The sequence below is a fragment of the Equus quagga genome, chromosome 2 (genome assembly GCF_021613505.1).
Source record: "Equus quagga isolate Etosha38 chromosome 2, UCLA_HA_Equagga_1.0, whole genome shotgun sequence".
NCBI classification, from domain to species: Eukaryota; Metazoa; Chordata; class Mammalia; order Perissodactyla; family Equidae; genus Equus; species Equus quagga.
The window spans coordinates 174,304,243-174,317,755 of record NC_060268.1 but is presented as its reverse complement, the minus strand read 5'-3'; the positions used below and the strand labels follow the sequence as shown (position 1 = coordinate 174,317,755).

The 13,513-nt window shown below is 52.4% G+C and overlaps 1 protein-coding gene across 1 annotated transcript in view; it reads right to left on the bottom strand.

Moving 5' to 3' along the window:
* The window catches only part of TACC2 (transforming acidic coiled-coil containing protein 2), a 208,950-nt gene that overhangs the window by 137,429 nt on the left and 58,008 nt on the right, over window positions 1–13,513 (bottom strand). Inside the window, exon 6 of the mRNA XM_046653949.1 lies at window positions 7,430–12,796. Coding sequence (XP_046509905.1) covers window positions 7,430–12,796 — 5,367 coding nt within the window. The remainder of the gene's footprint in view (window positions 1–7,429; window positions 12,797–13,513) is intronic.

Here is a 13,513-nt window from a genome sequence, read left to right as displayed (position 1 = left end):
ATTTGAACTCTGGCCCATCTAAGTCGTCCCCTCCCTGCAGCCGGATTTCACCCTCAGCCTCACTTCTGCTTCTTCCTCCTTCCACCCTCCTCACTCACCTGGGGCAGTTCCCGGGCCTTGCTCTCCTCCACCCAAGGGTGCCCCTGGCCTGAGAACTCCGCACTGACGGAAGTCCTCCGTGCACCACGGTCCTGTCCTGGCCCACCCTGCCCACCCCCAAGGCATAGATGCACCCCTCCCCTGAAGCTTTTATTCCCAAACACCTTCTGCCCATCTTACAAAAGGAAAAGGCATTAAAAGAATCAGTAACAGACCTGTTCCAGTGCTTTCCCTGGAAACAGAAACACTTTCGCAGTCTGCGTCTGAACCAACAAGCTGCTAAAATATTTAACGCCGGATGACTCAACAGGCCCTGAGAAGAAAGGGGAGGCCGAGCCGCGGTTAGCTGGGCCTGCCGACACCACGCACCCCACGGTGAGTCTCCGTCCCACCTGCCAGGTTCTCAGGACAAGAATGGGGCAGAGATGGCCCATGGAAAACCCATCTCGGCCGTGGACCCCTTTCATCTTTTCCCCTGGCCCAGAGAGGCGCCCTTGCAGATGTGGCCACTGGGGACGAGTGCGCAAGGAGGGTTCTCGATTAAGTGTGGCTGGTGGAGCCAGCTGACTGGGTTACCTGGGGCCTCCCTACCAGGCCTGGGCATGAGGTCACACCAGCTGAGCCAAGGCCTCCAGCTGGCCCCATGGGGAACCTCGTTCACTTGGGTACTGGGTACCAGAGAGTCACCTCCTGCTGGTCTGCGTTGCCAGGCAGTTGTGCTGTGAATATGCCCCAGTCTCCACTCTGGGGGCACCGCCACCTGGCGTTCCCACTTGCACAGCCAAGGGGCAAAAGGAGGGGTCCAGCTCTCCCTGAGCACCGCCAGGGCCCAGCCCTTGCAGGGCATCACAGACAGAACCTTGTGGAATCCACGCGGGCTCTGATGGCGATGATTAATCCCTTATGTGTAAGCAAAGAAACTGTCTTTGATGCGGGCTGTCCCATGCAGAAGCCACTAGCCCCATGTGGCTATTTCAATTTCAATTTTGATTAATCAGAATTAAACAAAATTCACAATTCAGTCCCTCAGTGGCCCTGAAACCTCTTCACCCTGAAACTGACCCGGGATTTTCAAGTGGCCTCATTTCAGGTGCTCAGTAGCCACAGGTGGCTAGTGGCTGTGGCACTGGATAGCAGAGGTAGAGAGCATCCCCATCATTGTAGAAAGTTCCAGTGGACAGCATTGTCTTAGAGACTTGCCTCCCCAAGATTCCACCTGACTAAGAAGTTAATGATCAGGGATCTAGACACGGATCTGATATCTGAAACACTTCCTGAAGAGAAATTCCAGTCCCAGCTCCAACTCTTACTAACTCTCTGACCTTGGACAAACCGAGCCGGCTCTCTGGGCTCCATTTCCTCCTCTGCACAGCCCCCTCTGCAGGTGGAGAGGAGCATGGAAGAGAGCTGCATGGGGAAGTGCTTCAGCCCAGAGGGCGGGATAAGTGAAAGGGGGCTTATGCTATGGACTTAATTTGTGTCAGGCGCTCTAAACAAAGCACCTCACTTAATCGTAGGTATTACATGCCCCCATTTCACAGGTGGGTAAACAGGTCCAGAGGGTGATGCTCCCAAGGTCACAGAGCTGGAACTTGAGATCTGTGGACATCGAGGCCTGTGCTTGTCTCACACCAGGGCTCAGAATTCCATGATCTTCTCTCAGAAACCTGGAAGCAGGTTTGGGGTGGCTGGCATTCCTGGCATCCCCTCCTCTGTGGAAGGGTCCTTGGGTAAGCTCAGGCATCACAGAGGAAATACGCCATCAGAGGCCAGAATCCAGTCCTAGCTCTGCTGCCAGTTAGCTCCCTTGTCCCTTCCTTATTCTGAGCCTCTACAAGAATGTCCCCAAGTTTCTTTCCAGCTTTAACCAGCTAGAGTCTAAAATACCCATTTCTCAAACACTGCTGTTGAAACAACCCTGAATCCAGGTCTAATGCAGTGGCTTCTGCGAGTGGCAGTCATGAGAGGTTCCCGGAAGAGAAGCCAGGTCAGTCTGGACACAGTCATTTGGAAAACCACCACCCTGCCCTGAAACTGGCCCTTGGGTCCAGAGGCAGCGTGACAGAGGCCATGGGCAAAGGGGCTCAGAAACCCAGAGGAGATAGACATCAGGGCAGGGCATTCCCGTTGCAGGCACCTGAAAGCGGGGAATCCAGCCCACAGCCTTTGAGGAGGCTGCCAGCCTCATGGGCGCGCCTCACAAACCAGCTTTCCAAAGGGACTCGGCACTTTCCCAAAGGACAGATTCACCTCCAAGAGAATTCATTTTAATTACAGAACACAAAGACTTCAGAACATAAAGGCCACATTTAAAAAGGGCCTTTGACTTCTATGTATGATGGCTTGCAATGATTGAAGCCGTTGATAATAATATAAATCCACAACATTTATAGAGTCTTTCGTTCCTGAGCACCTTTGAACCAACCATGTGACAAGCTCTTTGTGAGCCGAACAGGGCTAGTGGAGCCCCCATTCAGCAGACAGAAATCGAGGCACAGAGAGGTCAAATGGCCGGAAACAGACTCTCGCCCAGTTCTCGCATCTCCCTATTTGTGCATGATCTGTTACCGTTTCATCTGGGGACCTTGGGCATTTTCTCCTTTGGCTTAATTCTCAGGATGCTTTTGAATAAATCCATTTAAAATTATAATAGCAGTTACCATTTTTCTCAGTTGCTTACTGTATACCAGGCATTATACTAGATGCTTTGGAAACATTCCAATTTTATCCTAACTGCAGCTCTAACAGGGAGGTATTATTTTCCCATTTTATAGATATGGAAACTGAGGGTTGAAAAGTTCAGCAGCTGATCAAAGGCCGCACAGCCAGGAAAACTCCGCTGGGATATGAACGGGTCTGCCTTACTCTACTGCCTCCCATTGGGGAAGAAAATTGCTCCAAGCAAAAGGAGCGTCAGAGTTGTAGCTCTGAAACAGCCCAGTACTTCTCAGAAGGGAGCTGAAGAGAAGAGAAGCGATGTAAGATAAAATCAAGCCCAGAGGATCGCAGGCGGGGAGGGAGTGGAGGGGGGATGTTGTCCTGGCTTTATCTGCTAAGAGACCTTTGCTTGAATGCTTTTTTTCTTTCCCTTAATTTATACAGCTGTCGCCATCCTCTAAGACCTTATCCTTAAACTCAAAAACACGGTGTCACAGCTGGTAATTTTAGAAGGAGGAGGAGAGAGAAGGAGGAGAGAGAGATGGAGTGGAAGTGAGCGTGGGAGGAAGGGTGGGAGCAGCTCCGAGGCCACGTTCAGGTCCAGCCAGGACTTCCTCGGCATGGGGCCAGCTGTCCCTGTCTGTCCTCCCTCCCCAACTCCCTCAACTTTTCAACCCAGCTGCCCTTCCTGAGTTAGCCAGGTCTAGACAAAGAGCCTAAGCATCTGGGAATCATTTAATTCTCTCAAAATGCACCAATAATTGAAAATGATACCCTTCTACCCATTTCCACAAGTGGAAAAGAAAAGACCCCTTTCAATAAATGTTCAGCAAAAACAAGCTTGAGGATGTCCAGGATGGATCCAGAACTACATACATGTCTGATCATCAGTGGTGATAATCAAAATGCCGAATTCTAGACTTGCCATCCACAAGGAAGAGAATTGTATGTGTACAAACTCAAAATCAATTCAAGCACCATCTGTAGAACAATCTAAAAACAAAGCGAGGCTGTCTGTGGGTCCCAAACTCTTCCACAGGAAGGGACGACACAATGCACAGAAATCCACAGCCGAGCTGTCTGCCAGAGCCTGCTTCTCAGAGATGGGGGCTGCACATACCCCTTGGATGTGGGGTGGTGGCTGGAGGTAAGCAAAGCCACAGGACATCCGTGGTACATCCACCAGCAGTGCCAATTTGACTTCAAAAGTTGAGAAATAGGCAGCAAAGATATTTGTGCTCCCTGCATCCACATGTGTATGAGACTAAGTTATCAAACCATCCCGTCTTCCAGATGAAAAAGAGACATGGCTTAGATACTGCATCTGATCTGTCGTATGGGCTCTCTTCAAGTCAGCAGAATCTTCAAAATTCAATACATTCAACAGAAGCGTGTCACATGCTAACCACAAGAGAGTAGAAAATTGGGTTTTGATTTGCTTTGCTCTCCTCGTGGCAACTCAAAACATTATTTCTGTGTTGAAATGCAGTCCAATATGGTACACAATGAAAGATACATATGAGGTTTTACAATAAAATACAATCTCAAAAAATTTTAACTTGAAGGAGATCACTGTGGGCTACAGAGTAGGAGGTAAGGAAGAATTCAATCTCTTCGGCCATTTCGATATTTTAGCAGAAAAAGAATTCGGTATTAGAAAAGAAAGATGGCCAGGTTGGAACCTCAACCACATGAAGACGGGTGGTGGCCACTGTTTGCTGCACGGGGACAGCCCATCGCATAGAACTGCGATAGGGAACCCGGCACTGCCGAGTGCCAGAACGTGCTGGCATTGCACTCAAATCATTATCTCAGTGAGCCAGGTACAGCTGGCATCATCCCAGTCTACAGATGGGCACACTGAGGTTATGTATGTAACCAGCCAGGGGCAGAGCTGGGGTGTGAGTCTGGAAGCCCCGCTCTGGCCTTCATTACCATCCAGCTCCTGGTAGCTTCTGTTGATGTGTGGCCACCCAACGTCCCCAGACTGCTGCTGAATTTCACCTTTATGTGCAACACCTGCAGCTCCCAGGATGCACACACCCGCCCTGGCCTTGGCTGGACTTTCTGTGAGACCCGCCCAGCTCCACGGCACGGCCCGCTCGTGATGACAGGTTCACCAGAGGTACTGAGTCTCCTCCTCAAGGCAAAGGAGCATTTCCAGCATTGATGTCAAACCTGTAGGAATGAAGTTGCTGGACAGAGAGACGGGGGACTTTGGGGTCCCCATGGGAAGGCGCGGCCTTCTGGATCATTGTCAATAACTGTTACAGCTCTATGAGGGCTGGGGTGTCCAATATGGCAGCCTCTTGCCCTGTGTGGCTGTTGAGTGCTTGGAATATGGCTAGTCCAAACTGAGATGTGCTGTGAGTATGAAATACACACCAGATTTCAAAGACCTACTGTGAAAACAAGAATGTAGGCTATCACCTTAATAATTTTATATTGATTGTTGAAATCAATCATGTCTGTTTAAATATTTACAGAGCTGTTTCTTCCCCCTGCCATCAAAACTCTTTGCAAACATAAATCTTGGAGACTGAAGTTGTATGACTTATCACAGTTGACTGATATGATGTTGAAATGATAATATTTATGATATACTGGATAAATAAAATATTTTAGTAAAATTAATTTTACCTGTTTCTGTTTGGTTATTTTTTTTTTAAAGATTTTATTTTTTCCTTTTTCTCCCAAAGCCCCCCGGTACATAGTTGTATATTTTAGTTGTGGGTCCTTCTAATTGTGGCATGTGGGATGCCACCTCAACATGGCCTGATGAGCGGTGCCATGTCTGCGCCCAGGATTCAAACCGGTGAAATCCTGGGCAGCCAAAGTGGAGCGCGTGAACTTAACCACTCGACCACAGGGCCGGCCCCATGTTTCCGTTTTTTTAATGTGGCTACTAGAAAATTCAAGATTGCATTTGTGGCTCACATCATATTTCTATTGGACACAGCTGGTCTATACCTTCCAGAGACCCTTGACTGTCTACTAAGCATAAGCCGGAAGCTGCTGTGGCCTATTTGCTCAGACGTTTCTGCCTCTGTAATTCTCCTCAAAGGAAGGAAGCCAGAGGTCACCCCACCTCATGCTGGAGGGGAGAGTCCAATCAGAATTCTTCCCAGAAACCTTCAACCAGTGGGAGGGTAGGAGACCTTTTTCCCAAGAGCCCACAGCACAGGAAAGGCCAGCTCTGTTCACCTTCATTTCCTTCAAGGACCAGGACAAAGTAGGTTATGGAGCCAAACGATCTAAACGGATATAGACCTCAAGCCACAAATGCAAGCCGTGGATGCAAAAGCCACAAATGTGATTTAAAAACTTTTGGTAGCCACATTAAAAGCAGCAAAAAGAAACAAGGAAAATTAATTTTAATAATATATTCTAACTCAATACATCCAAAATATCATTTTAATAAATAATCAATATAACAATTATTAACGATGTATTTTCTATTCTTTTTTCATACTAAGTCTTCAGCATCTGGTGTGTATTTTACACTTACAGCACATCTCCACTCACGTGGCGAGTGGCAGCCAATGTGGATGGCGCAGACCCAGAGAATCTAACAGCCTACCGCCCGACGGACCCTCAAACGGAGCAGAGTGAGCCACGAGTGAAACACTCGTGGGAGCCTAGATGTCCTCTGCTTGCTCAGCTGTGGTCAGTTACACAACTTCGGCCACTATCATTTACGTTTGCAAATTTTTGGTGGCTCTGTAAATATTTAAATAGAAAAAACCGACAGATGAAAATACACTAAAATAATAAGTAACAATAATCATGAGCAAATTTTTCTCTTTTTTTATACTTTTCTATACCTAACAAATTTTCTAATACTAATTTAGAAATTGCCATTTTAAAATTTAAAGTGATTAAGACAATGAGCCATGAAGGACTTACTGAACTGTCCAATGTCTGTCCCTGAGTTCTCCACGAAGGTGATACAACGTCCGGGGACATTGAAGAAGGAGCTAATGCATCATTTGCGGGGAGGGGCAGGATGTTCCTAGGTAGATATTTTTCCTACACTTTAAGTGGGAATGTAAAAAATATACACCAGCAAGGGCAGCAGGGGATCGAGTGCTAAGTCAGCAGCAGAGACAAATGTCCAGCACAGATTAAACTCGCATCTGTCTCAGCGCCATGCGCCTGCATCTCGCTGGCCCGGAGTTGTGAGACCCGCCCTCATTGGGCAGGAGCGGCAGCTGGGTATCGGTGGAAGCACTACTTTGCCAAAATCCCTAGAAAAAAATTAGCTTCAGGCATTCAAGAGCTTTGAGATGCTTTTAGATCCCTTCAGCATCTCTGCGTAAATAAATCCAGATATTCAAAAGCAGATGTATCTCAACTCCAGAAAAACATGTGACTGACTGTAACCCATGACCCAAGAGCGTGCCGCCGGCCAGTAAACATTTCACGCTTTTCCAACAGTTCCAGTTAGACGAATTAAAGAACGTGTTAAACCAACAGCTCCCAAACTCCACCCACTGCTCACGTGTTTCAGAATCTCAGCACACCCAGAGATTGTAAGCAGGTGAATTTAAACAATTAGAGATGGAAAACTTAGCTTCATTAAAAACTACCCATCTGTTTGACTTTTAAAAATCAGGGTGGGAATTACTTTTGAAACTGACCCCACATTCCCGTGGGAATTTCTTCTAAGTACCTTTTATCATGGAGCGCTTCTGGAGCCAGGTTTTGCAGCTTCAGGTCCCGAGTTTCGTCAGGTTCTGGAGGTGAGGAGACACGCACTCTCCCATCTGCAGCAGGATCGGGAAGCTCAGGCCCGGGCTGCTCCTCAGCCTGCTGGTGCCCGGCTGGGCTGTCCCCGCACAGGGCGGCTGCAGCCTCCATCCCCAGAGCCCCGTCAGAGCAGCCTGGGTCCCCACGGCTCCCTGGCAGCCCCAAGGCACGAGCTTCACCAGAGAACACTCTGGTAGTACCTGTTTCAGGCAGGTCACCAGACACACGTGCTCCGGTCTCAGCTGTGCTCAAAGTGACGTCACCCTCTGCTTCCCCAGCAGCTCCTGCCACTGAGCTGGGCTCCAGGGGAGTGTCCGCCACTTCTCCAGTGGGTGGCTCAGGGGTGCTCTGGTTGCCCAGGGAATTTTGTGTTTCCAAGATCCAGGCAGCACCAACATGCGTCTTCTCATCTCCCAGTGTGCTGGGGGTCCAGGCCTCACTGATGGCCTGGGCCACAGTCGGAGTATCCCCATGGGGAGCAGATGCTCCCAGGGCAGAGGTGGACCCTGGCATGTCACCCGCAGCCCCTGTGTGAGCAAAGCCCCCGGCACCATCTCTGGGTTGACTGTCACTGGTGGATGTTTCCTGGTGCTGTTCTCCAGAAGGAATTCTGTTGTCTTGAGCCGAGTCCCCTTCTCCATGGCTCTTGGGAGCCCCCTGCAAGTCAGCAGCCTTCTCCTCAGGGATCTCCTGAGAAACTACCTGTGAGCAAGGACCCAAAGCTGATTCCTGCCGGCCGCTTCCCTGCTGTGAGTGGGCCTGGCCTCCCTGCCCAGCTTCCCCAGCCCCCTCTGGTTTCTCGCTTTCCTTCTGCACCTGTGGGACACCAGTCATGGCCACCCCCACCCTGGCACCTGGCAGGTTCTGCTCCGCAGCCAGCACCCCCTGCCCTGGCAGCTTTTCTGGAGCTGGACCCTGGGGAACCAGATGGGAAATCTCAGCCTCTACAGCCAACTCTTGCTTCTTCTCCTTTGAGTCCACCCGGAGTCCAGCAGGAGGGGTGGGGAGAGGAGCAACAGCCGTTGCTTGAATCCCATCTGGAAGCTTCTCCGGGCTCAACGGCACAGCGAGGTCCTTGCCCGCCACGCTCCTCCCAGCTCCTGCCTTTCCTCCTGGTGTGCTCTGGGGCCGATCAGCGGTCAGGGTTCCCAGCACAGACTTCTCAAAGATCTTGGTGATGTGCTGCCTGAAGTCAGAGAACCCAGCGATCATGCTGGTCTGCCTGCAGCTTGAGTCTACACCAACTGACACACCCCTCCTCGGATCTTCGGAAGGTTCTACCATCCTCTCCCTGCTGTTCTCTGTCTCCCCTGCTGCATCGCCTGCCATGCCTTCCCCACTGGCAGGGCACGCTGGAATCTCACTGGGCCTGGCACCCGCACCGGGATCACTTGCTGCTTTCTCCTCTCCCGTTGTCTGCTTACCCTTGGCCAGAAGCGGCATCCTCTCCAGGTAGGGCACAGAGTCCACAGGTCCCTCAACGTTTCCAGCTTTGGGACTTCCGCTGCTGGCTTGCACCACAGAGGTTTCCCCACCTGCAGCTCCTGGTTGTGAGAGGGAGGAAAGGGAGCCAGCAGACAGCTTCAGGGAGGCGACATTTTCCAAGGCGAGCAGGGGCTCCCCTGTGGGACAAGGGCTTTCACCAGGAGCCCTGGGGTCTTGAGAGGAAACAGCTTTCACCCCACTGTCTTCTGGCCCTTTCCTAGCAGCACCATCGATATGCAGGTAAGGAGTGTCAGGAGCAGCTTCTTCTGGTGGCCCAGATGGCAGGAGCCTCTTCGGGTCGAGGATGACCTGGGGTGCAGAAATGTCCACTGTGGCGCTGGGAATCCCACCCAGCTCTCCGGCTGGCAGTAAAGCATCCTGGCAGCTGGCCGAGGGCTGCTCATCTTGGCTGGGCTCACCTAGGGCAGCGGTAGAAGATTCCTTCCCAGAGGAGGGGCACTGCTCAGTCTGAAGGAAGCCACCACTCAGAGCAGCTCCTCCTGGCTCCTCCAGAGCCCGCTGCATCCCCGGATCTCCTTCATTGTCGTTCTTACCAGTCTTAGCAGCCTCACCTTCCACACCCTGCTCCTCAGCTGATGGGAAACTTCCAAGAAGCTTTTGCGCCTTCGCATCTGAGGCGGTGGGATGCTCCATTTCCTTCTGCGGGGCCGGCACTGGTTGCTGCCTGCCTTCCTGGGTTGCATCACATGCTTCTCTCTCTGGGGCATCCTGGGCGGGTGTGACTCTTGGACAGGGGAACACTGGGGCTGGTGGGCAGTGAGCTGCATCCGGGAAAGCTACTGAGTCAGGCGGACAAGGCGGGGTCCCCACTGTGTTCCTACTTGCCTTCTCAGTCTTTCCCAAGCCCTGGAGCAGGGGCCAAGAGTCAGCTGCTTCAGAAATGCCTGTGTCCCTGCGACAAGCTTCTTCATGCTGGCTGCTGGCTTCCATCATATCAACCAGCTCCTGTTGGGACTCGTTCGGCCCCTGCCCAGCACAGCAACTTTCCTTTCTGCTCAAGCTACCTGCAAGAGAAGAGTCTTTTAAGGTGTCTGCTGCAGGAGATGAGACCCTGGAGAGCAGACTGCCACTGCCTGCTCCCTCTTGCCCATTCTCCCCTAGTGCAGGTATCTCTGGTCCTATTGGTGCTGACAACTCCGACTGCCCTGTCGCCGGACTCTCCGGAACTGGGTCCTTGGGAGCTGAACTTGGAGCATTAGGCATACTGCCTTTGAGGAGCTCACTTTGAAGTTCTGATCTGGAAGCTGGTTCCTTTCCTCCATGAGTGGAGAAACTCACAGCCTCCTGAGGTTCCACAGGCACATGGATTTGGGGAGAGTCTGCACCCGGGCTCTGAAAACCTGGATCACCTGGAGAAGTCTCTTTCCCATTTTCACACGCTTGGGCTTTCTCCCTGAGCACATCAAAGGCAGATGCTTCTGGGTCCAATTGGGATGGCTGCAGACAGTTCTCAGAAGACAGTGAGGGCCCCTCGGATGCAGCTACTTGTGTCCAGCTGTCCCCGGGGCAGGACGGGTTTCCCTCCCTGTCTTGCTCCAGGCTGAGCGTCGTGAGCCCGCAGTCCACTGCGAAGTTCTCCTCGGGGGGATGTGGCCCATCAGCATGGTCTTCCTGTCCAGGTGCATCACGCCCCAGCCCACAAGACTGGTCCAGGGACGTCAACAAGCTCTCTCCATCACAGCTGCCGGGCTTCGGTGTGGCTGGGCGGCTCCTCGTCTTTATTTCAGATGTGCTCACCACTTCCTGGGCTTCGGGGACCACCTCTGCAGCAGGAGTTGACAGGAAATCCGACTTCTCAGATTCTAAAACAGGAACAGAGTCCATTCTTCCCAAACCCCCCACATCCTGAAGCGTGTCAGGACATTTGGTCTGCAATCCTGGCCCCTCCCAGACGCCTCCTTCGGGAAGAATGTGTTCACTGGCTCCATCCAGATCAGGGGGCAGGGCAGGATCCTGCTCACCGGGCTTGTGCAGTGAGCCAGATGCATGGACCACACAGGCTTCTCCCATCATCCCACAGGCCACTGAGCTCCAAGCTGCGTCTTCTGATGGAGAGCCAGGCCTGTCCGCATACCCGGGACCGTCCTTTCTGAGTGGCTGTACCGAGTCCGTGCTGGGAGGGACTTTGCTCTCCACATCACTGGTTAGCTTTGAAACCTCGTCTTTCTCCATCTCTGGGTTAGGCTTGCAGCCAAAGGCCTGGGGTTGCTCTTCCCACAGGTTCCCAGGATATGCATTGTCACATGGCTCTGGGGCTCCTTCCTGTCCTCTAAGGTCGGCCCCAGGCACGCTGCTTTCCTCCTTAGCCACAGCTGGGCTTTCCGGGGCCCGGGCTTCCTCCTTTGGCTCCAGTGACTTTCTGGCACTTTCATCTGATGCACTGGGAGGGGGAGTGGGCAGCAGCCCTTGTTGGACTTCATGGCCTTGCTCCTCAGTTGAGAGCTCTCCCCTCTCCTCCTGGGACAAAGACACAGGAAGCTCTCTGGGGCTCCCTTCTGCACCCTCTCCCTCACCTCCGAGATCTGACATGCGCTTCTCCTGTCCCCCCAACCCTTCATCTGCCAGCTCTTTGGCTGGATCTGTAAGAACTGGCATCTCAGCCCCGGAACTCATCTCCCTGGTCAACCAGCTGGGTTCCTCCACAGCAACAGAGGCCTGAGCAGCTGGCGGTGAAGTGAGGCTTGAAGCTGGATGCGCTTCCTCCATAGGCACATGGGGGGAAGGCTCGGTGCTCACAACTAACCCCTCTTCAGGTTGGTCGCCTGCTGCTGCACAGACAGCTTTACTGGGCTCGGTTCCTGGCGTCCCTGTCTGCGAGTGACCCTGAGCTTCACCAGCATCCATGTTCTCCTTCCCAGAGCCCCTAGCCCCTGGTGCCAGGGCAGGACTCAGAGAATCCCAGGGCAGCTCTGCATGTGGCAGATGTGCTCCCATTTGTTGCTGGCAGCTTTCCCAGGAAGCAGCACTAGCTTCGGCTTCTTGGGCAGCCCCTGAATCTCTGCTCTGCATGGGCTGGCAGACCCCAAGGAATCCCAGGCCATCCACTGAATCCTGAGGTGCCACCTCCACTTGGCGCTTCTCTCTGTCTGAGACTCTGGGGGCCGGGTCTTTTGGGGTCAGGGTCTCCGGATTTGGGAGGCACTCCTCCAGACCAGCTGAGCTCTCCTTGTCTAACTGTGCTGCAGTAGGGGCTGTGGGGGCCACTTGTACAGAAGCCACCCCCTGCCCTGACTCTGTGTGGGAAAAACCACCTGCAGCCTCTTTCCCTTGGGACTTGAAACCACCAGGCCGGCCATCCTCTCCACATGGCTCTCCCTTCATTGGCTCTGTAGGAGGTGATGGTGAAATTCCTGGCAACTGGTCAATGCACCTGGAGGAAGATACTATATGTCCCTCCTCCTTCAGCTCTTTCTCTCTCCCGGCACTGGGGACAATGGCAACTGCACTGCGCTGAGTAAGGCTGTCCACCTCAGTGACAAACGCTGCCAGGGTGTCCCCTGGGGTATTTGGGGAAGGTTCCCTCCCAGGATGTTGACCAAGAGGCCAATCTTCGGTTGCCGCTGCTGGGCTTGCCAAGCAAACTTCTGGGGGGCCCTCGGCAAAGGGCATAGCAGCCGAGGGGCGCTCCTGCTCCCTGGGCGTGGGTGGGCTGGGCAGTGGAGAACCTTCTGGGCCCCTGGCGTCCTGTGGGCGCTTCTTCGGCTCAGTCACCTCTGGGGACACAATGCACGGGTCCAGGCTGGCAGCACCCTCAGAAGCAGAGCAGGAGCCTCCATGCCCGACGCTGCCAACAACGAAAACATTAAATGTTTCAACAAGGATGCAAGGACAGAGCCACCTCGCAGGCAGAATCACCCCAGCCTCTCCCTGCTAAAGGCCACAAACACACCGTCCTGTGCAGCTGCCTCCTCTCTGTGAGGAGACCCGCCCTATCCCGCCCCTCCCATAACCATCACGCATGCCCTGTCTCTCTCTCTCTCTCCGAAATGCGATGCACAGACTCTCAGACATTCAGTTCGGGCTTTTCCATGCAGGTCAGTAGTGAACAGGGAAATATGGAAACATTCATAATAGTCTAAAATGTGGGAAACTCAAAGTGTTTAATCAATGTAAACTGTAATAGAGGGTTTGAACCAGTTCTGCGTGGTTTACAAGGAGCGCCCGAACCCTTCTGGGGATCCTTGGATGTTTGGGGAAAGGCCCAAGTGGGCAAGGCCAGGCTTTGAAATAAAGCGTTATTCCTGATAACAGTTAACTTGATCTTTCACATCCAACAGGTGGTACTGTGAGAGGCATAACCCCAAATCAATTCTGTTGAGCTGTGGGATTTCTGCATATGACCTATATCTAACTCTTGGGAGCTGAATTTCCTCCATACCCATATTTGTCTTAACTTGAACTGACTTAGCTGGACAATGTGTGAAGAAAAACTTTAAAATGTGCAAGAAACCTGGGGCAACATGGCTCAGAATTATAGACATGCTGTAGATAACCAACTATC